The 25905-nt window shown below is 45.0% G+C and overlaps 1 protein-coding gene across 1 annotated transcript in view; it reads left to right on the plus strand.

The window, feature by feature from the left end:
• The first annotated feature begins 965 nt into the window (after positions 1-965).
• The window catches only part of NKAIN1 (sodium/potassium transporting ATPase interacting 1), a 121645-nt gene continuing 96705 nt past the window's right edge, over positions 966-25905 (plus strand). Inside the window, exon 1 of the mRNA XM_069078350.1 lies at positions 966-1558. Coding sequence (XP_068934451.1) covers positions 1505-1558 — 54 coding nt within the window. The 5' untranslated portion in view covers positions 966-1504. The remainder of the gene's footprint in view (positions 1559-25905) is intronic.

The raw sequence follows: 25905 nt of genomic DNA on the forward strand, positions 1-25905 counted from the left end.
CTGAAGCTTGTATACTGCCCTCTGGGCTCAAAGCAGAAAGTGGCTGGATTTCAGGGAACCGCAATCGGACAGTAGAGGAGAGAGTTTTGGGGAAAACCTCTCAGGCCTTTTCGCGCTGGGTGCTATTGGGATAAAAGATGTGAACGGGCTGGGAGACTCTTGGTTCTTTCCCAAAGGCAGGAGTCATTCATTCGCTACCACCCACTCCCACCTTTTTGGGTCTCGTGAGCTTTGAGGGGTGGCCGAGGTTTGGGAGAGGTTTTCACCTCCGACCCCTATTCTTTGGCCCTGCCTAGGATTCGTAGATACAGCTTCTGTCCCGGGTTCACCAGACCACATCGCGGGAGGTGGGGTGTCAGTGTGTGTTCGGAAGGAGGGAGAGCGTAGCGGAGGTGCCATGATCTGGAGTCCTCTTCAACCTTGCTCCCCGTCCAGTTAACCCAGAGAGAGAAAGTTCAGCCCCTCCCTTTCTCCCTCCCCCTCTTTCTCCCCCTTGATCTTCCCAGTCTTCCCCATTCGGCAAGTTTCTTCTTTGTCTGCCTTACTCTTCCCCTCGTCCTTCCCGTTTTTCCTCTCTCACATGAAATAGGTTTCTGGGACTTGGAACTGAAAAGGAACCCAGGCATCATCTGGTCCGACCCTCTCATTGTGCGGATGAGGAAACTGAGGCCTATCCCCTGCTGTTTCTATTGGTCTTCTTCCCTCCTCCCTCCTCTTGCCCCTTTTGCTCGGGTCTCCCAGGCTCTGCCACCTTTCTAGCCTGCAGCCAGCCTCTCAAGTCCATTCTCTCTTCTTCTTCTCTCCCCTCTCACGCCCTCCTAGTTTCTCCCCCGCCCCACTATCCCTCGCCTGTCCCCGGGCCCCGCCCCTCTCCGGGCCGCGAAGCCACGTGGTCGGGCCAGGGCGGCTGCAGACTGCTCGGGATCCTGCCCCAGCTGGGCTGGGCTCTGCTCCGCTCCGCTCCGCTCCACTCCACTCCGCTCGGCTCTGGTCCGCTCGGCTCCCAGCTCTCCGCTCCCGCTGCCCGTCTGCCCGCCTCTGGGGGCATGAGGAGCTGCTGGCGGACAGCGGGACAAACAAAAGAGCCCCGGCTCGGGCTGTACACCCCGGTGCCCAACGCCCCCAGCGAGGGGCATGGAGACTGAGCGGAGCCGCCCGAGCCCGCGCCGCGCCCGGGGGATGCCGCGGCCCCAGCCCTAGTGGAGCCCCGGCCGCCCTGCTGGAAGCTCGGGGCGCGGGCGCGGGGAGAACGCGGAGGAGGAGAAGGAGGAAGAAGAGGAGAAGGAATTGGAGGACGCTCTCTGGCTCCCTGTTTCTCTCCTTCTAGCCAAGTCCTGGGGTGCGGAGCTGAGCCAGGGCGCAGTGCACTCTCAGCCGGAGCCCGAGCCGGAGCCGGAGCCGGAGCCAGCGCCCGAACCCGAGCCCGAGCCCGAGCTCGAGCCGGGGCTGCAGCAGCAGCAACAGCCAAGGGGGCAGCGCCGCGGCGGCGGGTCCCACTGAAGCCATGAGCAAGTGTAATGGGAGGTGCACGCTGGTCGGGTTCTGCTGCCTGCAGCTGGTGAGAAGGGTTCCCTCCGGGGACCGGAGCAGGGAGGGTGGGGGCGGGGGTGGGGACTAACTGGGACCCTGGGACTCTCGGACCGTGACGCGGGCCGGTGACCAGCGCGGGGCCAGCTGGCGAGCGAGCCAGCGATCCCCGCCCAGCCTCCAGCCCGGTGTGTTATCTTCCTGCGTGTGTGTGTGTGTGTGTACGTGTGTGTACGCGCGCCTCTGTGCGGGGCTCCATGTGCCTGTGTCTCTCCTGAGTGTCACAAACCCCCTAGCCCTCCTTTGTGCGGATGGCTGTCTTACAGGGCCACCCAGCCTGAGCAACTGGAAGGCAGAATCGACTTCCTGGGGATGGGGAGGGAAGATGAGGAGTGGGAACCCCGCCCCCTCCTCACCCTGCCTGCAGGGCTAGGTGGACAATGGGCCAGCGGAGGAGGGAAGAAGGGGCCTGGACCTTAGGAGCTGAGTTAGGCTTTGGTTGTATTGACATTCTAGATTTAAACTCCTACCTTTGGGCCCTGGTGGGCAGTGAGGGAACGGACGCTGGGACCGTGGAGTTGCTACCAAGCTTAAAGAAGGCCAGAGGGCCAGGGGTAGTGGTGGGAGTAATTCCACTCCCAGCCCCTAAAGTGTAGGCATTTCCTTGAACAGGTCCTTACTTCTTGTGGCTCAAATTGGGAAAAGGGTAGGTCTGAGGTAAGCGGCTACTCAGGACTTCAGACTGGGGCGGGGGGAGGAAGGGAGGGCTCCTCGGATAGGCGATTTTAGTGCAAGAAGGAAGCTTTCAAAATCATAGTGTCCTAGGACAGGTGGGCAGCAGACTGGGAATAGTTAGACCCTCAGTATATTGTCTGGCTCCCAAACTAGTACTTTAAGGGCCCGGAACCGCAAGACCCAGAGGTGAGTCAGGTTTGAGGTGGCAATGACAAAGGCTTACTTATGTATGCCAACCCCCAGAAAGAGGAACCCAGGAGGAAGGGGTCAAACTCAATAAAAACCACACTTAAGAGCTCCCACAACCTACTAGCCTTCAGGAACCAGCTAGGTGTGTTAAGGAGGTAGACACTGGAGGAGCTCAGAATGGATGGTATGGCTGCCCTGGTCCACTTGTACCCTCTGAGCAACAAGGTTAGGTTTGTGGAGCTGATGGTAGCAGTCATGTTACAGTGGGTGGAAAGCTGACTGATTCATCTCCTAGAAAGTGGTGCTGGCAGTGGTGGGAGGAAAACTGCCTGGGTCACTTTTGCCTGCCTCAGTTTCCTCCCACCCTATTTAAGTCTCTGACGCAGGAGGATGCAGGCAGCAGCTGTGGGAGTCTGTGCTGAGTTACAAAGAGGAGGAGTGGAGGAGGGTGATTTTGGGTAACCAATAAGCAGTTCACATTAGGCCATTGTAAGAATCACCCAATTTACCCAGGTAGCGGAAAGGACTCTTGCCTAACTTGGACCGAACAGATCTGTATTCAGATCTAAACCTCCCTAAGCCTAAGTTTAAAATGGGTATGTGTTTGTTGTGGGGAGGGAGATTGTTCTAGATGGGCTCTGCAGGTCCTTGCAGCAATAAAGTTTCGTGATTCTATAAAAAAAAATCTGGTCTGTTATAGGACTCTCTCATTGCCTCTTATGGTACTTTTAAAAAATATTTAAATTTATCAATATGATCTAATATTAATTTCTTTATCAATTAATGTTTCTTGGCACATAATTAACCCCTTTTCATCCTGAGTCTCTAAGAATGCCCCTCCCTCCTTTCCCATCCTCATCAGAACCTTAGCCCTTCTGAGTCCTGAGAGCTTTGATTGGCAGGAGAAAGCTTGGTGAAATTTTCCCCTCCAACTCCTCCTGCCCTTTCCACCTCCCTATGATTTGCAGAATCACCATTTCTATCAAGGAGAGACCTTGCACCTAGGTCCCACCTCTTCAAGAAAGCCTTCTGTGGTTGCCCATGAACTGTACAAACTGTTGAGGGAACTGAGGTTATTCATCTGGGAGAAAAGCAAACAAAGGAAGAACACAATGCCTGCCTTCAAATATTTGAAGGTCCTCTTCTAGAAGAGGAAATTAGATGTTATTCTGGCTGCCTTGAGGGCAGAACTAGTACCAGGGAGATTTTTGAGGGAAGTCCACTCCAGCTCACTTTGTGTGGGGAAGGCCTGGTTAATGATTGGAGCTGTCCAGTACTGGAATGGTTGCCTTGAAAGGAGGGAAAAACACTTGTCTTGCTCCAGGCTACTACAAGTTTTCCATCAGAAGCTAGATAACTCTCTGTCACCTACAACATAAAGGAGTGGGGGAATGGAATTGAGGAGTGGGAGGATGGATTAGGTGATCTGAGGTCCTTTCCAACTTTGCAATTCTCACTTTCTCCCTCCTCTGAATTCCTAAGAGGCTGAACCACCCACTCTCTCTAGTCCCTGATTCTGTCCTGCCTGGCTTTCTTCCCTAGCATTTCATATGATTTCCTAGTTTGGGTTTCCCAGCTATGCTGTGAGTTCCTGGATAGCCAGAACTAAGTCTTCATTGTTCAGTTGCTGGATTTGGAGTCAGGAAGACTTCCTACCTCACTCTCCTCTCCTGATGCTTACCATCTGTGTGGCTATGGGCAAGTAAGTCCCTAAACCCCTCTGAGCCTCAGTCTTCCTCCTCTGTAAGATGGGGGTAAGGACAACTGTGGGTGATTGTGAGGCTCAAATGAGATCATGTATGTCAAGCATTTTGCAAAGCCTAAAGCCCAATATTAGACTGAGCTCCTTGAAGGTAAGGACTCTTTTTACCTTTCTTTGTATCTGTAGTTTAGCATAGAGCCTGGCATGTAGAATAAATGCCTGTTGACTGATTCTCTAATGTACTATATGACTTTTTAGCCGTTCTTATTAGCATCATAGCAATAGGTTCGAACCCAGAAAGATAAGTACTAGACCTGTGATTTCACTGGTCTAGGGCAGGGGTGGGGAATCTGTGATCTTAAGGCCACATGTGGCCCTCTAGGTCCTCAAGTGCAGCCCTTTGACTGAATCTAAACTTCACTGAACAGATCTCCTTAGTAAAGGGATTTGTTCTGTAAAACTTGGACTCAAAGGGTCACACTTGAGGAGCTAGAGGGCTACATGTGGCCTCACGGCTGCAGATTCTCTGGAACTCCCAGGTGAGGAAGCATCGTCTACTAGTGCATGTCTGGACATTCTCTGCATCATACATATTCCTTTTGTGTGCTGTCTTCCTCCTTTAGATTTTAAGCTCCTTGAAGGCAGGGAGCGTCTTTCTTTTTCACACTGCTTAGCACTGTGCAGAGTATATAGGAGGTGCCTAATAAAAATAACTCTAAATAATTATTGCATTAAGTTGAACATATAGCCTTAGAGAGTAGCCTAGAGCACTGAGAGTGATTTCCTTGGTTCACAAAACCAGTGTGTATTAGAGATGGGACTTGAACTGTTTCTGAAACCAGCTTTTTGTATACTCTTCCACTCTGCTCCACGAAAGTAGAAAATAATACAAGGTGGATATGGATCATGTCATCATACCATGCCAGAGCTGGATGAAACCTTAGACCTAATCAAGCCCAAACCCCTTGTTTTACATTTGGGGAAACTGAGGTACTGGAACAAAAGCAAGGCCACACACAGTTGGATGCTGACAGTCAGCTGGTTGATGACAGCTGCAAAATATTACTTGATCATCTACTAGTAGAAATCACTAGGGACAATTTCTCTGATTTGCTGTATTCAGAGACCCCATGGACTGACTTCGTCCTAAATCAGAGATGGATGGCTGACTCAGGGCCTTGCACATAGTAGACACTTAATAAATGCTTTCAAATTGGATTGAAATGGTATTGTTGACCTAGATTTGACCATGTCACTCTCCTCCTCCCAAACCTTCAACAGCTCCCAGATGCCTCCAGGATAAAAAAGAGATTCCTCAGCCTGACATTTAAAGCTCCCACCTACCCTTCAAGTCTCATTTTATAATTAACAATCTGGCTTCCACCTACTTTCCAGGCTCATTCATTTCTCTCTTCTTCACACTGTCTCTGATCCAGTGAGACTTGCCTGCCAGCTGTTCCCTTACACAGCACTCTGCCTGAATCCTCTCTTTGATTCTTTGCATAGGTGATTCCCCAGGTCTGGACTGGTACAGAGGAAAGAGCAATGCATCTAGGGTCAGAGGTGAGTGTGACCTTGGATGAGTCACTTAACTTCGGTGGGCCTCAGTTTCCTCCTCTGTCAAATAAAGATTTTGGACAAGGTGGCCTCTGAGATCCCTTGCAGCTGCCAATTTAGGATTCTCCACTCATCCTCCTGCCTCATCTCAGTCTCTGCTTCTTTATATCTCAGGTGCCTCCTCCTATATCATCTCTTCCTGTTCCCTCCAGTCTTCAGTCCTCTCTTCCTCTTAAAGTTACTTAATTTTGAATTATTTAATTTACATGTGTCCCCTCAGCCTAGTAAGATGCAGGCTCCCAGGAAACAAAGACTGTTTCTGTTTCTGTCTTTGCCTCCCAGTGCCTTACACATAGTAGGCACTTCACCTGTGTCTGTTTAATTGTGTCTTGAAGGCTTTGGTCAAATTGAGAGAGGTAGGCCCTGGGAAACTAGCTCTCCTCATTTCCACTCAGTAAATTCCTTTTGGGGATATGTATTTGTGTGTTTATATGGGTTCCCTGCTGGGTCGCATAGCTTGCTGTCTCCAGGTTTGATGGTCTGAAACGAAGGCCAGGTTGAATTATTGTATTATTAACAGTAGTGATGTTGGCAAGCTTGGGGAACAGAGACATGGTCTCCGAAATGCCTCGGCATCAATTCCAAAGATAGCGCCTCTGGATGCTGTCCATGGAGTGTCCCCACGGCAGGTTATTATGATGTATTTGACCAGAGGGGCTTGTATTGTTATAATGATTTCACACCAGGTTCTTCTGGTGATGAAAATAAAATAATATCCTTCGTTGTTTCTGCAGTGAGCTTTTCACTTTTCCCAAGGCATCCTGGTGTGGTGAGGAGAGAACTGGTATGAGAATCAAGAGACCTGGGTTCTACTGCTAGCTCTGCCCCTAATGCTCCATAGCTTTGGGCTTGATCCTCAGTTTCCTCATTTGTGAAATGAAGGAATGTGTTTAGCCCAGAGAAGGAAAGACTTAGGGGGAACAGGATAACATCTTTAAGTATTTGAAGGGTTTTCTAGCTTTCACATCCACGTAAGAGAAAGCTTCCCAGTAACCAGAGTTGTCCAGGAGTGGAAGGGCTGCCTTAGGAGGCAGTGAATTCTTTTTTTTTTTTTTTTATGAGCAATTGGGGTTAACTAACTTGCTCAAGGTTACACGGCCAGGTGTTTCTGGGTGTGGTGTTAAGTGTCAGAGCCTGGATTCGATCCCCAGGTCATCCTGACACTGGAGCTGCTGCTCTTACTCACTGAGCCACCTGGCCGCCCTGAGGCAGTGAATTCTTGATCAGTGGGGGGGGGGGGGGGGGGGGGGGGCAAGCACAGGTTAGATGACTATTTGTTGACATGTCAGAGAAGACATTCTTTTTCAGATACAGGTTGGACTAGCTGGCCTGCAAGGTCCCTTCAGGGGCTGAGGTTCTGCGATAATACATAGATAATTTCTATATTCATTTCCAGTTTTAAATTGCTGTGATTCTAAACCCCATCTTTTTGATCCTCCTATTTTGAGGAAAAGATGGGGCTGTAATCCCATGGGAAATCACAAAAGCACAGAAACTGGAGTGAGCTGGAGCCAGCTCAGCCTAAAGCCCATTGTTAAAATTTCAGTGTGAACATTTATACCTCAGAAATTGGCAAACCCACAAATCATGGCTTGATTTATTGTTTTATTGATTTCTAGACTTAAGAAAGTGATGGAGAAAATGTTACTAATACATATTCAGTTTAAAAGTGTGTCATGGAATACACCCACTCTCCTCCCTCCCACCCCCAGATGATTGTTAAACATTTACCAGCACATCCTGCATAGAAATGCACTAATTAGGAGTTTCAGGTCCAGAACTACATCTCAACCCCAATCTGAGGTCTTTTCTACATGTAGGTGTGGTGTTTGGTTACCTCTTAGAGTTTTATTGTTGCCTTTTTTTCTCCCTTAGGTGTTTCCCCTTAACCTTCTTTACCCTCACTGTGGAATCTTCCTTCTTAGAAAAACATACAAAGCCAAGCCAACTGACTGAGCTTCTGACAGTGTAAACTCCTTTCTACCTCCATAGTCCCCCACATCTCTGCTGAAAGGAGGAAGTTATGTTTCATTAGCACTTCTCCAAGACTGAGATTATATCTATTATATTTCATCAGAATTCAACTGCCTTTTAGTTACCAAGCATTTGATGGTCAGTGAAAGGAAATGGGGATGTTTAGTCAATTATTGCAGTCAGTTACTAAGGAAGAAGAGACAATTGACAGGAAAACAAGCTGAGATCAGGGGTTTCTTGGGAAGGGTGGGGGGCAAGGGTAGAAACTCCTAAGGACTGTCTTGGGGCACAGTTAGTATCCAGCCCAATACCCTCCTTCTTCTCTTATTCCAGTTTTGGATCAGTGAATTCCATTTGGACCCCCAGGGCAGAACTAGGAACAATAAATGAAAGTGGTACCTATTAGACAAGTTTAGATTTGATATCAGGAAAAATAATTCCCCATCACTGGAGATGTCCAAAAAGTGGAATGGCCTGCCTCTGAATGGGGTGGGGGGACCTCTCATTAGAGATCTTTAAGCAAAGGTTGGATGCCCATTTATCAGGACTGTTGTAGAGGGGAACATGGGTAGAACCAGATGGCCCTGAGGTCCATTCTAGTTCCAAAATCCCTTAATTCTATGGTTGTCAAAGGACAGCTTGGAAATTTTGGTCTTCAGGGAACATCATTAACTCTACTCGCTAAAGAAAGTGGGTGCTGAAATTTTAGAAAGATTCCCAGCTGGAAGGGGAATGGCTGGGGGCTGGCACCTTGGTGTAGTAAAAAAATAACAAACAAACAAAAAAGTCTGGGAGTTAAGAAACTTGGGTTAGAGTTCCAGCTCTGATATTTCCTGGGTAAGTGGCTTTTCTCTGCACTTTTATTTCCTCCTGCCTATTAAGACAAACAGTTAAACTAGACAGCATGAAGGGCTTCTTCCAGTTCTAAGTCTCTGAGAAACTTTTTAGGCTGTGGTACATAATGGGTTAGTAGATTACCCTTCACAGTTGATCAGAATCTCTCCATTCTCTAGCCATGAGCATGGCTAGTGAAGAGTTTCCTGAACAAAGCAAAAGGTATAATAATATTAATGATAACTGACATTTATCTAGTGCTTGAAGGTTTGCAAAGAACATTATATATATATTATCAGTTGTAAAGTGATGCAATAAATTTAAAATTTCTGCTAATTCAGACTTATGGGGTAGAGTTGGGGAGGAGGGGAATTGATCTGGAGAAAAGTTCAGACTGTGAAAAGGTATTTTAAGATGTAGAAAAGTAACTATTTAAGAACAATCTTCTGATGTCCTGATCTTGTCCTCTGATATCTCATGGAGGTGACCCCAACTTCTCAAAGGCTGAGCTGTTGAAGTATAAATTCTGATAGACCCTACCAAGCTGGAAAGGCTGTGGATACAGGGTCTGTTGTTCAAGGATCAGCCTAGTAATATTTTTTTGTTTGGTTTGGTTTGGGGTTTTTTTTGAGATAGGGTCTTTCTTTCTGACCCACACTGGAAGCACAGTGGTCACTCCTTTCACACTTTTCACCTGCTCCCTTTCCAAACTGCGCGGGTTCATTTCTCTTTAGGCAGCATAGTGGTTCCCTGCTCCTGGGTGGTGCTCACCGTATGGGTGCCAGGAAGTGAAGACACCCTATGGGCTTTAGCCCTACTTACCGCACTTCAGAACTCCAGAACTCCAGAACTCAAGCAATCCACTGGTCTCAATCTCCCCTAGGGGCAAGGAACTACAGGCATTGTGTCACCTTGCCCTGGCCAGGTCCTTAAATTGAAAGAGGTTCATTACCCAGTTGGTTTCAGGGTAATAAATGTTTCCGACATGCAGCAGCTCTTGAATACAAAGTCATATACTATGTGTTGGTCTGTATTGGTAGAAAAAGGAAACAAAGGAACCTTGGAAAAATTGAGTTATATAGGAAGAACAGTCCTTTACATTTGCATAAAACTCTCACAACTCTTTTGTGGTATGTCCTCCAGTGCCTAGCTCAGCACAATGCATGGAATAAATGTTTAACAATTGTTTTGTATGTTTATTGAATGAACAAAGTCTTAATTGGGGACTTAGAAGGATAGAAGGGGAAGCAGATTAAAACTCCCCTGGAGATGTAGGATATTTGTACCCCATTGTATCTGAGCACCAGTAATGGTTATTTTTTCTTTTTGTTTTGATCTTCATTGCTTCACTTTAAATTGAACACTTAAAATTTGGATTCATATGTTTCCCTTTATGCCTGCCAAGAGCATGCCACAGGGATGGGGGCTCAAGCCAGGTTTGGATTATATGTGTAACGTGGTATAGGAGGGGGGAACTTGTGCTCCTTGCCACAGCTCTGATAGAGAGGCAGGGCAGGTATTATTATCCCCATTTTACAGATTGGGAAATTAAGATTCAGAAGGTCTGTTACTTGTTTGGAATCTTCCAGCCAGGAATTAGCAGAACAGGAAATAATAATAATAAATTAACAAACATGCAACCTAGGCCTTCTCCACTTTCTACTCTATTATGTTACTACAGTAGAGTTTGTGTTGGGAATAGGGGGAGGTGAAGGAGAGGGGAGGGAGAGGGTAGAAGGAAAGCCTACAGCACTCGCCTTCCTTCCCACAGAGAGGCAAGAGTGGCAGCTGCTACCTGCACTTTGATTATATGACTGACCAAGCAAAATCCTGACCTGGCTCACAGTTCAAGCAGAAAAAAACACCCCATGGGGTTGGATGATTAATTTTTACAATTGTAGACTTAACCATCAACAAAAACAATTTAACCTAGAACAAGAAGTGAAACAAAACCTTCCTTCAAAACTTAGCATTTAACAAATAGATCTAAAGGAACTTAAAAAATAACCAAGGGCCCTGAAATGATTTTACTCTGCGTCCCTTTCTAGACCTGCTTATTCTCCTGACTTGTTCTTTCTGTCTTTTCTTTTATACATGTATATTTTATATCTTTAAAATGCATTCTATATTACATTCAGTATATATATATACAGTCAACATGTAAACAGTTGTTTCTGATGGTCTTATTTTGTCTCTTCATTCAGGCTCATACCACAAGCGTTTATTAACCTCCTACTATATGTTAGGCTCTGGGCTAGTTGGTGAGGCTATTAAAAGATAGCAATAAAACAAAAACAAACAAACAAACAAAAACCTCTTCGTATTAGTCAGCAAACAATTATTCAGTGTTCACTACACGCTGAGCACTGTGCTAAACATTGCAGATACAAAGAAAGGCAAAAACAATCTCTGCCCTCAAGGCGCTTACACTCCAACGGGAAAGACAACGTATAAATAACTTTGTGCCTCAGACAGTGTGTTTCTTGTCTTTCGTTCTCTCAGAAGACCAAGATGACATCAGTGTGTTAGAGTTAAGTTACAGTGTGTCTGATTGCGGCTGATCAGAACAATAGGATCTTGGGGTGCTCTACCACAGGTCGGTTACAAAGAGTCCATGTCAACATTTGGGGTGGATTCCCTAAATTTTTGCACCTGGTGTTTCTTTTGAGCAACTTAATTCTGCTTTGCCCATAGAGCACAGCACCTTCTCTGATGAGGGCACATCATGATGGAAGGTCTTCTCAGGGGGGGAAGTCTAGCAGTTGGGAGAACCTTGAAGTTGGCATTGGAGTTAAATATTTAGCACATTCTCTTAGTGGAGGAATACAACATGCTTCATAGTAGAAGGGAAAGACCATTGGTTCTGGGTCAGAGTATCCTCATAGTATGAGGGAAAGAGCATCAGTTCTAGGGTCAGAGGATCTGAGTTAAAATCCTGATGCTGCCAATGACTTAGTTGTGTGACCCTGGGCAAGTCATTTTTAACCTCCTTGGGTTTAATCTATAAAATGAGAGGATTGGTCTAGATGGCTTTTGAGATCCTTCTAGTTCCAAATCTATGATCCCATGACCTCTCTATGATTTGAAGTATAAATCCAGGCTATATTGAGGGAGAAGAGAGAGATAGAGAGCTCTAATAATTAGGGGGAGAGAAGAAAAGACTTCTAATAGGAGGGGATACCTGAATCAAATATGGCCAAGGGGAAGGAATGCTGACTTTGGGGGACAGCAAGAAGACCCATTTGGCAGGAGAGCACATGAAGAAGGGAGTTCTGTACAGTAAGCTGTTATCTGGGGCCAGATTGGAAGGGGTTTTAAATGCTGAATTGAGGACTGAGTTTTAGTTAGGCTTCAATCTTAGTAAGAGTCAACCTTCTGATATCCTGAAGAGGGTTTTCTATCAATTAGAACTGTCTAGAATTTGAATTGGGGCCTAATAGGGTAGTGAGCTCCTTGGCCCCTGAGGGCTCTGATGGGTGATCTGTAATTGTGCCTCAGCTTGTCCCCAACCAGGCCATCTCCATACTTTCCTCTCTCTACACCCCTCCCTCCACCCTCCACCCCCAACTTTCTGACTCCCTTTTTACTTTCTTCCACTAAAATGTAAACATTCCTAGAGTATTTACTTGCTTGTATTTGTAGCCCTGGAGTTATAAATGTTCTGTCTCACTAGTGTGGTTAAAAAGTGAAATAAGAGAGAATTAAATACTGAGAACTAGGATCAACAGAAAAGAGACTTGGACTTGGACTCTGCTACTGACCTTGCTCTGTGAATTTACTGCTCTGTGTCTTGGTTTCCCCATGTCTGTAAAGTGGGAGGAGAACTTGGGCTAGATTAGGTGTCTAGGGAAAGTTTGACCATACCTTCCCCACTGGCTGTAGCAGCAAGCACCCCAAGCGTCCTCAGGGTTGCTGCCAATACAGGTTCTTGGATCTGCTTTGATAAAGGAAAGCAACTCAAAATGGGTTAACAAGCTTACTTGAATCAGTCAGACATATATCGTTTACCTTGTTCAGGGGAAAAGGTCAGCACCCCGAACTTCAAAGTACACAGACAGAATTATCAAGACAGAAACAGACCTAGTAGACAGATTTCAAACTCTCCAACCATTACATCCATACCCAGTCAACATCTGGGTTTCAACATCTGGGTTTTTTCAAAGCCAGGGGGCTCTGGACAACAGCTTCCCAGAATCCAGATCAAAACACAGAATACTTCTCAAAGTGAGCCCCAAAACAAAGCTACACATCAGGGCTTATATAGCCTTCTCCTGGCTCAGAGAATGTAACAACCTTATTGACTCACTGGCCAATCAAGAAGTATCTACTGAAAAACAAGCCTCCCACCCCAGGCTCCAGGTGCACTTTAGCCTAGGGGCAGGGAAGATCTTACAAATTTACATCCCCATTACACTGGCTCCCCCTCCTCTGAAGATTTAGTAGTAATGAACTGACCTAGCATTTATTAAGCACCTACTGTGTAGCAGGCACTGGAGTTATGAAGGTAAAAGACAACCCTTGCTGTCAAGGAGCTCATGGTCAAATGGGGGAAACAATATACAAATAACTATGCATCAATAAGATATAGACATGCTAAACTGAAAATCTCCTCAGGGGGAAGGCCCTAAGATTGAGGGCTGGGAAAGGTTTCCTATAGAAGATGGGATTTTACTTGACACTGGAAGGAAACTAGGGAAGCCAGGAGGGCAGTTAGGGGGTGCACAGCATGCTGGGCCTGGAGTTAGGAAGATATATACATCTTCACCAGTTCAAATCTGGTCTCAGATATTTACTGGTTGGGTGACCCCTTTTGCCTCAGTTTCCTCATATGTAAAATAAACTGGAGAAAGAAATAGCAAATCTGTCCAGTATCTTTGCCAAGAAAACCCCCAAATGAGGTCATGGAGAGTTAGACATGCCTGAAATGAATCAACAGTAAAGAAAGCCAGGAGGCAGGGATGTGAAGGGAGAGCATTCCAGGCATGGGGGAACAGCTAATATTTATTGGTAGCATAAACACTCGAAATGAAATACTTAGAACCGTTTGAGACCACTGAACTAAATAATCTCTTAGGTGTTTTCTGTCTCAGACTGGAGCAGAGTTGATCAGGAAGGTCCCTTGGAGGAACTGATAGACATGTATTGGTGGGCAAAAGCTATGTAAGCAGGACTTAAGCTATCCGTGCATGGAGATGGTAACCGTGGGTGTAATTGTAGCTAAGTCACACTATCTGTTGTTATAGAGAATTGAGATGAGTCTAGCTAGATACATGGAAGGGAGGCAATGGAGGAACTAGAGTGCCAGAAGGCTAGACTGAGGAGTTGAGATTTATTCACATTAAGTCAAGGGGATTTGTGTTGTTATTATGTGGCAGACAATAGAGAGTCCCAATAAGGTCCTGAGCATAGTAGGCGATGACTGACACTGGTACAGGATGGATCCGATGGGGGCTCATATTGGAATACAGTATGTGATAGTTATCTTATTGGTCATCCAGCCCAGCCAGCTAGGCTTACTGAAAGTCCCTTGAGGACATGATCACATCTTATGTCAAGTTTGTCTCTCTCAACTCCTGGACCAAAGCTTTGTCATACTAGTCCCAGTCACTCAATGAATTTTGGTTGTGTTACTTTGTATTGTGGTGATATGATGAGGGCCTACACTAGAAAAGAGAGGGAAGACAGGGAATATCAAGGTTCTAGGGACAGGTATAGTAAAGCTAGGGCCCTTCCTAGTGCCCTCCCTCTGAAAATATCTTGTATTTGTCCTGTCTTAACTTGTGGGTACACAGTTGTTTGAATATTAGACTGTAAGTTCCTTGAGGGCAGGGACTATGTTTTCACCTTTCTTTGTCCCTTCAGAGTTTAGTACAGTGCCTGGCACATAGTAGGTGCTTAATAAATTCTTTTGGTTGTTTTTATTGTTGGAGTTGGAGTCAGCAGGACTTGGGTTTGAATTCTTCCCTCAACACTCATTACTAGTATGACCATAAGCAAGTCACTTCCACGCTCTTGATTGGCCCCTTCCTCATCTCTGTAAAAGGAGGCTAATAAAACCCAGAGTACTTACCCCATGGGATTGTTTTGAAGGAGATTGCATATGTGTAGAGGGCTTTGCAAAATGTAAAGGCCCATATAAATGTTGGTTAGTATGTATGTGGGGGATCTTATGTTTGCATGGGGCTAAGGGAGAGAGGGGAGCTCCTGACAATGGTAAGAGGGGATGGATATCACAGGAGGAGGGATGACAGGTGGGAAAATTGAGAGATAGAGAAGAGAGAGAGAGAGAGAGAGAGAGAGAGAGAGAGAGGAGAGAGAGAGAGGGAGAGGAGAGGAGAAAGAGGGAGGGAGGGAGGGGGAAAGAGAGAGAGAGGAGAGGAGAGAGAGGGAGGGGGAGAGAGACAGAGGAAGAGGAGAGGAGAGGAGAGAGAGAGAGGGGAGAGAGAATGTTTGAAGATGTCAATCAGTGAATGAGCAGATATTTCCTGACTCTCCCACCTTGTGAAGGAGATCATTAGGAATGTTTCTTGAAAGGGGTATACAGCCTTGTTGGGGAGGCCAGACAGCACATGAGAGAGGAAAGGAAAATGAGACGAGCCTTTGTAGCCTTGAAGCCAAGCCAGAAGGTGTGTTTTCACACAGCTGGGGCTCTGGAATTGTTGGCAAGGTTTCTTAGGAGACTCAAGTCTGGTTTCTTACATCCTGGCCAAGCTTGTGAGAGGGGAGCTGGCTGAGTTGGCTGAACTGAATGAGTTGGCTGCTGAGGCCCCTTCTCACTTAAACATCTTATACTTTCACAGGAGCAATATGACAAAGTTGAAATAGTGTTGGGACTTGGAGTCTGGGTGTTCTGGGTTCAAATCCTTCTGCCGATACTAGGTAACCCTGGGAAAATCCCTTAACTTATTGAACCTCTGTCTCCTAGGTGCTTTTTAGATGCTTTATTATTATTATTATTATCTATTAATAATAATCAGTGGGGCGGCTAGGTGGTGCAGTGAATAGAGCACCGCCCTGGAGTCAGGAGGTCCTGAGTTCAAATATGGCCTCAGACACTTAACACTTACTAGCCATGTGACCTTGGGCAAGTCACTTAACCCCAGTTGCCCTGCCTTCCCCCTCCAAAAAGCAAAATCATCATCATCATCATTATCAGAGATGTAGTCAAGCCAACCTGGGACGAAAGTCTCACCACTGAGCTCTTCTGGTCATGTGGGCAAACCTCTCAGTTACCCAGACAATTGTTGAAGTTGCAGAGATGGTCCAGTTTGAATTAAAAGAAAATAACAATAGCGAACATTTACAGAGCACCTGTTATGTGCCAGAGGGCAGCTAGGTGGTACATTGGACAGAGCACCAGTCCTGGTGTCAGAAAAGCTCATCTTCCTGAGCTCAAATCCAGCCTCAGACACGTACTAGCTGTGAGATCCTGGGCAAGTCACTTAATCCTGTTTGCCTCAGTTTCCTTATCTGTCAAATGAGCTGGAGAAGGAAACTGAGGCAAAAACTGGAATATCTTTGCCAAGAAAATCCCCAAATTTGGTCATGAAGAGTGGGACAGGACAGAAACAACTGAACAACAATTATATGCCAGTGTTCTAAGCACTTTATAAATATTATTTCACTTGATCCTCACAACTCTGTGGGGGTAGGTACTGTTATTAGTTCCACTTTACAGATGAGGAAACTGAGGCAAATAGGTTAAGTGACTTGCCCAGGGTCACACAGCTTAGGTTAGATTGTGGTCCTTCATGCTCGAAGAGGACCAAAATGAAATCACTCTGTCAGGGTCACACTGCTAAGTAAGTGTCTGAGGACACTCGAACTCCGGTCTTCTTAACTCCAGGCCCAGAGCTCTAACTCCTACACTTTCCTAATGAGTTTGCTCCCCAGGAGTTTCCTACACTGATGAAATCATAAATCCGGTTTACTTGGTTTTTTAATGGAAATCAGCCTAAAGTACCTATGTCCCAAGGTAGTTCTAAGAATCAAATGTGAACACGGACTTATTTGTAAATCTCCAAAGTGCCCCAAGACCACCAGCCATTATTATTAGAATGGAATGCCTGGAGGGCAGCCACTGTCTCACTTTTGTATTTTTATTCCCAGTGTATGGCAAATCATAGTCACTTACTAAATTCTTTTTTGTTCATTCACTCATTATTCACTGCCATCTCTCTTTTTCTCCTCCTTCTCCTCCCTCTCTCCTCCTCTCTCTTTTTCTCTATTTCTCTTCCTTCTTTCTCCCTCTCTCCTCTCTTTTCTTTTCTCTCTCATTGCCCCCTCTCTCTCCATCTATTCTCTTGGTCTGTCTCTCTGTCTCTGACTCTGTTCCTTCTCCCACCCTGCCTTCTGTCTTTTGTCTTTTCCCTCCCCAGTTTCCACCTCCTTCTCCCATGGTCCCCTCTGCTTTCCTCCTGGAGCCCCCTACTCTGTGAGCAAGACCAGGACGTTCAGATGCCCCATCATAGAGGGAGCCATTGTCTTTGGAGGTGGAAGGATAGGTTTCTGCAGCCAAAAGCCCATTGTCTAACAAGAGAGTTTTCCTCTCAATCAACTCTGTATTTGGTTCAGCAAACCGTTTTTTTCAGATTTCCCTCCATCCTGCCGGCTGGGTTCCCGCATGATGACACATCCCTGAAGTGACATGCTGCTCATTCTTCACAGCACAGCGGGGACCAGCAATGAGTCGTGCTGGCTCACGAATTAGACTTGTTCGGCCTGGCCCCAGAGGGCAGGACTGGGAGAAATGGAGGGAAGAGTGGAGGGCAGAGTTCAGCTCAGTGTAAAGAGAGTCAGCATTTGGATCAATCCAGGCTCACAGCGTTCCAGAGCAGGCAGCAATATTGTAGAAATGGAGATTATCTCTCCATCTACCCATCTATCCATCTGTCTACCTACCTACCTACCTATCTATCTATCTATCTGTCTGTCTGTCTGTCTGTCTGTCCATCTGTTCATCCATCCGTCTGTCCGTCTGTCTGTCTATCTATCTATCTATCTGTCTGTCTGTCAATCTGTTCATCCATCCGTCCGTCCGTCCATCCATCCATCTATCTATCCATCTATGTATATATAAATATGCATATGTGTATTTATGTGTGCATTTAAATATATATATATATGTTAAAAGCCCAACTATCCACAAGTGGATAGTCTCTAAAGGGAGAGGCGTTAACACCCACTTTGGGTAGATCTTGTAGTAGAGGGGCTGACTGTTCATCTCACCCGTCATGCCTTCTCTCTTGGACTATCACAGCTCCCTTCTAATTGGGCTTCCTCCCTCAAACCCAGTTCCATTGCAATCCCTTTTCCTAAGGCACAGATCTGATGGAGTCACTTCTCTGCTCAACAAATCCCATTGGCTCCTTATTACCTTTACGATGAAATCCAAACTCTGCCCCTGAAGCCTTTCTAACCTAGCCCTAACCTACTTTCCTTACCTTATTACACGTTGTTCAGTTTTTCAGTCATAGTTAATTCTTTGTGACCCCATTTTGGGTTTTCTTGGCAAAGATATTAGAGTAGTTTTGCATTTCCTTCTCAAGTTCATTTTACAAATGAGGAACTGAGGCAAACAGGGTGAGGTGACTTGCCCAGGGTCACACAGCTAGGGAGTGTCAGAGGCCAGATTTGAACTCACCTCTTCCTGATTCCAGGACCAGCACTCTATCAACTGAGCCACCCAGATGTCTCCTATTACACATTACTCCAGTCAATCCAACCTTCTAGTTATTCCTCATCAACAGAAGTCCATCTGCTATCATAGCTGACTTTCTTTGTACAGGCTGTTCAGAAGGTACTCCTTTCTCTCTTCTACTCTTAGAATCCTTATTTTCTTTCAGGACTCAGTTTATATGTTACCTTCAATATCATTGGCTCCATCAGTTTTGGTTCTGCAAACTCCTTTTGACAAAAAGAAATGTGTTGTGACCCCCCCAGAGTAATTTAATGTGCTACTTGGAATATTCTGCAATTATTGACTGCTTAGGATGCCATGAAATAATTTTTAGTAAACCTCTTGGACCATTGTGGTGAACCACCAAATGGGAATTTCTTCTCTGTGAAGCCTTTCCTGATCCCTCCCTCCCAGATTCCAGGATCCTTCCCAGCAAACCACTTTGTACCTACTTGCAGATATATGTATATGTGCGTGTTGTCGCTCCAGTAGAATGTAAGCTCTCCGGTGGAATGGCATGGATTATTTCATTTATATCTTCATATCCCCAGTGTCTGGCACATAGTAGGCACTTAATAAATGAATTTTTAAAAAAGCAATTGGGGTTAAGTAACTTGCTCAAGGTTACACGGCCAGGTGTTTCTGGGTGGGTGCTAAGTGTCTGAGCCCGGATTCGGTCCCCAGGTCATCCCAACACTGGGACTGGTGCTCTTACTCGCTGTGCTACCTGGCTGCCCCATAAATGCATGTTGAACATAGTAGGCACTTAATAAATGCATATTGATTCACATGAATTAGACTAGGTGATATATGAGGTCGCTTACAACTCTTAAGTTTCTGTGGTTGGCACAGACAAACCCCTCTGACCTCGTGTCCTGTGACTCCAGCATCCATTAATTATTCAGCATTTACTGAATACCTACTGCATGCAGGCCCATGTTTTGAGCATGTAATTCAAAGGAGGAGACATGGTTTCTCTCAGGGAGCTTACTGTCTATTTTTTAAGAGATCATTTTTGATTCTTATCATCCAGTGTCCCTTAAAGAAGGACCTATGCTATATGAGTCTGCAAGGTGAATAGAGGGTATGGAGTCAGGAAAGCCTGAGTTCAAATCCTCCCTCCAATTCTTACTAGCTGTGTGACCCTAGACAAAATCACTTAACCTCTCTCTGCCTCAGTCTCCTCATCTGTAAAGTGAGGATAATAATCAGACGTAGCTCAGAATTGTTGTGAGCATCAGAAGAGGTAATAATAGCTGTAAAGTGCTTTACAAACCTTAAGGATTATCTACATGAGCAACTGTTAGTAATACATTCCTTCTTTAATTTGGTGTCAGGAAGAAGAGCGTCTCTGAGGAACTTGTTTGTTTCTTCTTTAAAAAATTAGACAACAAGAATGAACCCAACTGCAGCTTAACACTGAGTGACTTTGGGCAAGTCACCTACATTTTTTTTTTCAACCACAGTTTCCTTATCTGGAAAATGAGGAAATTGCATTAGAGAACCAGTCCTAGACCTATGATCCTATCCTGCCCCTGGGACCCTCGGTCAAATCACTTCTTTGGACCTCAGTTTCCCTGTCTGTAAAATGAGGGAACTAGACTAGATGATCCCTCAGACTAGACTAGATTTCTTCCTGCTTTAGACCTGTGATCCTGGCTGTGTCACTGCCGAATTCCTCCTTAGATGCCTCATCAAAGAGGTGTGTCCCTGGGTTCTTGAAGACAATGCCAGTGACCTTAGCAGATATGACTGAACAGGGAAGACTTTGAGTTGGTCCAGGAGACCAGCTTGCCTCTGAGAACAAGCCTAAGTGGGGAGAGGTAGTGCCCCAGCAGGGTTGCCACCGGGCAATAGGGTTTTGTTGTCTACACACACATACCCACACCCACATGCACGCACACACACGCCTGCCCCTGGTGAATTTTACTTTTAGTTCCATTGATAAATACCAGTATTCAAATATGTGAACAGGAGCGTAAGGAAAGAAAATGAGAAAAGCAAGTGTACAAGCCGAACCAGCCAACCAACCAAAAGCAACCAGAGATTGTAAACGATTCTACACGTGTCTGTAACCTCTTCCATTTACTGATCATTAGCTCCACCTTAGGAGAGGCAGAATCCTGGGAAAGACCTCCTGTGGTGTCTTGTTTTCTGAACTCTTAAGTACGTGGTCTGTGTACATGTTCCGCTTGTTTTCTTCCCTCTGCATCACCTTCTCCAGGTCTTCCCATATTTCCTCGAATTCTTCTTTGCCATCATGTCTTATGGCTCAATAATATATGCCACTACATCCATAATTTAATGATTTGTTCAGCCATTCTCTAGTCGATGGTCGTTTGGTTTGTTTTTCGGTATTTTGCTATTACAAATAGTGCTGCCAGGAATATTTTTGCACCAATAGGTATTGGTTTTTTTTCCTGTTGATAACTTCCTTAGGGGTAGAGTCCCTGTAGTGGAACCACTGGGTCAAAGGGTGTATGGAGTTTGATGACTCAAAACTGTCAAATTCCATATTACTCTCCAAAGAGACTGGACCAACTCATGACTCCCCCAGCAGCTCGTGCTCCTGATTCAGGCCTGTGAAGGCTAAGAATAACTCTAATTTCTCCTCCCCTTCACATGCTTAAAGATGGTGACCATGCTACACTCCCCCACCCCCCATTCCCCCAGACTATCGCTCCCTATTTTCTTTTCTAGGCTAAGGCTTCTCCTTTGATTGATCTTCACATGACAAATCCCTTTACTAGCTTGGTTGCCAGCTGGATCCTCCAGCTTCTCAGTGTCTTTCCAATACTATGGCACTTGGAATTGAACACAATATTTATTCCAGATGTCTCATCCTACACACTATGACCAAAATTAGCCTTCCAAGTCATAGATCTAACCATGTCACTCTCTTCAAAATTGTCATTGATTTCTTATTGCCTGTAGGATAAAATCCCAATTCTTCAGCTTAGTGTTTCAGGCCTTCCACAGACTGCTTTCTTCCAAGTTACCTTTTTACCCCAATGCCACACTATTCTCTATCACAATCTCCAACTCCTCAAGGCATTTGCTTGTGCCTGGAATTCACTCCTGACTCATCTCAACTGTGTGGAAGTCTTGGCTTCTTTCAAGGTTTGGCTCAAATGGTACATCTTCCCTCAAGCCTTCCTTGACCCTCTTCTAGTTCTTAGTACCCTCTACCTTCTTAATTTTCCTTATGCCAGACTTATGTAAGAAGCAGCATGGTTTAGCGAATAGAGAGCTGGTCTGCGAGTCAGGACCACCTGGGTTCAACCTCTGACACATTCTGTGTGGGCAACCCTGGGTAAGTCACTTAAATTCCTAGTGTTCTAGGCTGTTCTCCAAGACTGAAAGTCACAGACCAGATGCCAGTCTGTGTTGGTAGAGGGAGTACCCTCATCGAGAGTTGTCCTGGCTCAATGAAATTTTAGGTTTGGTTTAAAAAAAATATCTCATCTTGATTATTTACTATTCATGGGACTCATCAAGTGACTTTCAGTCTTTGGGCCTCTGCTAGAAAATAAAGAAGATAATTGCACCACTTCTCTCATAGAGTTACAGGAAGGAAAATGCTCCAGAAACCCTAAAAGACTGGAGAAATTTCAGTTATTGTCATTATTACTAACAACTTTCCTGTCACCCAGAAATGGAAACTGACACCAATTTTATAGTAGAGATATAATGAGTTTGGATAACACCTGATGACCAAGCAGTCATAATGTTTTTACAGTCCTGAAGAAGAGGAAAAATAAAAGATACTCTTTTCCCTCCTAGAAACCCAGTACATATAAATACATCCACTTCCTGCATGTAGAAGAAGCTTCCTTCCTGGTTATTCTCTATACCAATGAAATTGCCAGGTCTGGAAATAAAAAAAACAATAACTATTTGGTATAGTAAAACGTAAGCCCCTTGAGGGCAGGCACTTTTTTATTTTTGTCTTTTATCCTGAGCTCCTAGAACAGAGTCTGGAACATGATACATGTTTAATAAATGCTTGTTGAATTGTCAATTCTGAGCATCTGCTGGATCTCTCTGCTAAAGACAGAGCAACTGAGTTCTTGACTTGCCTTTATGCTCATTCTGTTCAGGTTGAGGAGGGGAACTGTTCTTCTGACCTGTTTCTGATCACCCAGGGGGCACTTTCTGCAAATGTGGAAATGTTGGGAAGATCAGCAAGAGACAACCACATGATCTTAGCAAAATTCACTATGGGTGCCAAGGAGCAATGGACAACCTGGTCCTTGAGAAAAAAATACAAAAGATTGGCCTGCCATCTTGTTCAAATGTGTAGAAGGATAAAGTTTAGAAAGAGCTAAGGTGGACCAGGAAGGACAACATTTTTTGGCTATGCTGGGAGCAAGAGGAAGATCTTAAAAGTGAATACATCCCAGATTAAGAACTCTTGATCTGCGGGCAAAGGTAAAATTGGAGGTAGTAGCAGGTCCTGGGTTTGAATTCATAGGATGGCTACCTTCCCATCCCAAAATAATATTAGTTTCTGGAGAGCCAGATAGAAAGGAAGGAAGGAAACCTCTATTAAATGTCTACCATTGTGCCAAATGTTTTACAAATGTTATCTTGTTTGATCCTTAAAATGACCCTGGGAGGTTATTATCCCTACTTTACAGTTGAGGCAGACAGAGATAAAGTGACTTGCTCAGGATCAAAGTGTAGTAAGTTTCTGAGGCTGGATTTGAACTCGGGTCTTCCCGTCTTGCTGTTCTATGCTCTGTGCCTCCGGTCTGACTCTTATCTTCTGCAGAGAATAGGAGTTTAATGGGAAGTTGAAACTCAAGAGAAGCAAAGCAGTATAGTAAGAAAACATCTTCCTGTCCTTAGTGAGTTCTAATCCATCCAGCTCAGAGGGATTGCATCCGAATGTGTAATCTGACCTGCAGTGACTTCGGGGTGTTACAATCTGAGAAATGCTGCCAAATAATAGCAGTGCCAAGGAGCTGGAAAGGAAGGTGGATGCTCCAGATTGTCCATCAGTGAATTAGGCTTCAATTCCTGGAAGATTCTAGAGCACATTTTTAAAGGGATAGTATTTTGAGCCCCTTTGCAAGGGAGAGATCGATCACTCCAAAGCCCCGTGGGCTCATTGTGAACAAGTCAGACCAAACTAACCTTGTTTCCCCTTTTGTGACAGAGGAACACTGAGAGACTCAGTCTATCTGGTTTTCAAGAAGGCATATGACATATTCTCTCTTTAATAGTATAACTCACATGTGAATGGTGCTTTTAAGATTAAAAAGCCCTTTCATCCCAAACCTTTGAGTTAAGACAGACTGAGTGTCATGATGTTCATTTTATAGGTGAGGAAAATGCAGGCCCAAGGGTTTAAATAACTTTTATGCAGTCACAGAGCTAGTAATTGTCACAGATGGAATTTAACCCCAACATTTCTGTGTTTAAGACCACTATCCCTTCCAAGCATTCCATAGGCTCTCCACAGTTAGGTGTATCAAGAACTAGTTAATGGGGCGGCTAGGTGGTACAGTGAATAGAGCACTGACCCTGGAGTCAGGAGGACCTAAGTTCAAATCTGGCCTCAGAAACTTGACATGCTAGCTGTGTGACCTTGGGGAAGTCTCTGAACCCCAACAGCTTTGCCTCCAAAAACAAACAAACAAGCAAACAAACCCCAAAAACCAGAAACAAAAAAAAAAAGGAACTAATTAATTATCAAGAAAAGCAGCTGGGTGGCAGAGTAGATAGAAGTCAGGAAGAACTGAGTTCAGATTCATCCTTAGACACTTACTTAGCCTTGTGACCCTGGGCAAGTCGCTGTTTGCCTCAGTTTCCTCATCTGTAAAATGAACTGGAGAAGGAAATGGCAAACCACTCCAGTATCTTGGCACCCACAATTACTCAAATAAACAATATCCTGCAAAACAAGTATCGGATTTGATCTCCTTGACCCCAGAGGGCAAAGGAGAAGGGCTTGGCCTGGGTGGACTTCTAGTTCCTTTCAAGTTCTCTAATGATCCTCCCATGAAGCTGAAGATGGATAGATTTTTAACTCTTTGGTGATAAAAATGTTTTCCCCAAACAGAGCAGTTCTGACGTGCAACAGGCGCATGAGGCCTTGGGTTTCCCATCACCTGAGAGAGTCTGGGTGACCGTTTGTCACAGACGTAGCTTAGGCACAGGTTGGCCCAGATGACTTCCCAGAGGCCCCTTCCAAGGCTGCCATCTTTGCTTCTGCGCTGAGTTATTGAACAGATTCGTGACTTCACCCAACTCGATCTTCTTTTTGCTGTCAAAAAACCCCCAGTCGTTGACTCCAGCCAAGCACCAAGTCTCTCTCATCAGAGCCCCCATTATTGTCTGTCTGCTTCTTGTGACTGCTCTTCATTCTTTCTTCCTTTTTCAATCCTCTTTCATATTGTGTTTAATTGCACAGAGTTGAGACAGAAAGGGAAGAGAAGAGTCTAGAGATTCAATTCAAGAGGCAGAGCAGACGCTTAGTAAATGTGCCAAGAGCCGTGCTGGGTGCTGAGAATGCAAATTGCTTCTTGGAAGAAGGTGGAACATTAATAAATTTAAAATAAATTTTAAAAAATTCTGCTTAGGATACCACTACCTAGACACTGAGGAAACTCACTTTGGCAGCCGAGGCAGTGTGTTACAGAGAGAGGAGAGGAGGGCTTCCAGGAATGAGGGATCCATGGGAGAGAGAGCCCTGCTGTCATGGGCAGGTCACTCGTTCTTTTAGAGACCTCTGTTGCCTTACCTGTAAGATGAAGAGATTCTGGTAGTCAGTCTCTGAGGTAGTTCAGTTCATTGAGGGAGAATCTCCTTCCTCTGTCTCTATCAGCATTTGTTAGAGCAACTATTGTGGGCTAAGCACTAGGGCTATGGATTAAAACATGAAAGGATCCCTGATCTCCAGGGACTTTTAACATTCTCTCGTGGGAGAGAGTATGTATGTGTGTAATGGCTACAGAATATGTAGAAATACAGGGTCAGTCGGGAGGGAGGGCACCAGCATCTGGGTGTAATGTAATGCCAAGGAAAGGCAACTTCCCAAGGTTCAAAATACCAGCATAGGTGCTCTCCATTTTATTCAGTGACAAATTAAGAACAGAGAAGGTCAAAACATGACATCATTCAAAATACAGCATTTACTAAGTGTGATTAAATAATCTCCAAGTACTACCCCACCCCAGGACCTTCCAATCATTCAATCAATTACAAAGTCCCTGTTCTAAATACTACTCCACCCCTAGGCTGTACCTTCATTTAGTCCACCACAAAGCCCCTCTTCTCAAATGGAGATTAGTTTCCAATCTAAGTAAAGTACATTCATTTGCTCAACCATAGAACACAAAAAGGTCAAAAGTTCCCCACCCCTGGATCACAATTGAATCTACCCCAGAGTTACATCAAGTTTAAGCACAGCACTTAATACCCAAATGGAGGTCTTTTCTTCATCTTGACAGAGGCAAGTTCTCAGCAATCTTAGTTCCTGGGGAGACAAGGCTTAGCAAGGCCACAAGATACATTGCCAGTCTCTTCATTAATTCATCCTCTGTCTGCAGAACAGTCCTAGAACCCCTGAAAACATTAGCAAAACCCTCTCCCAAGATTTCTGTAAACATACAACAAGAAAATCCTTCTTCAGGGCTTCTGA

This window comes from Petaurus breviceps, unplaced genomic scaffold (genome assembly GCF_028583685.1).
Source record: "Petaurus breviceps papuanus isolate PSGF00001 unplaced genomic scaffold, PetGlider_PUasm1.0 91041, whole genome shotgun sequence".
Taxonomy (NCBI): Eukaryota; Metazoa; Chordata; class Mammalia; order Diprotodontia; family Petauridae; genus Petaurus; species Petaurus breviceps.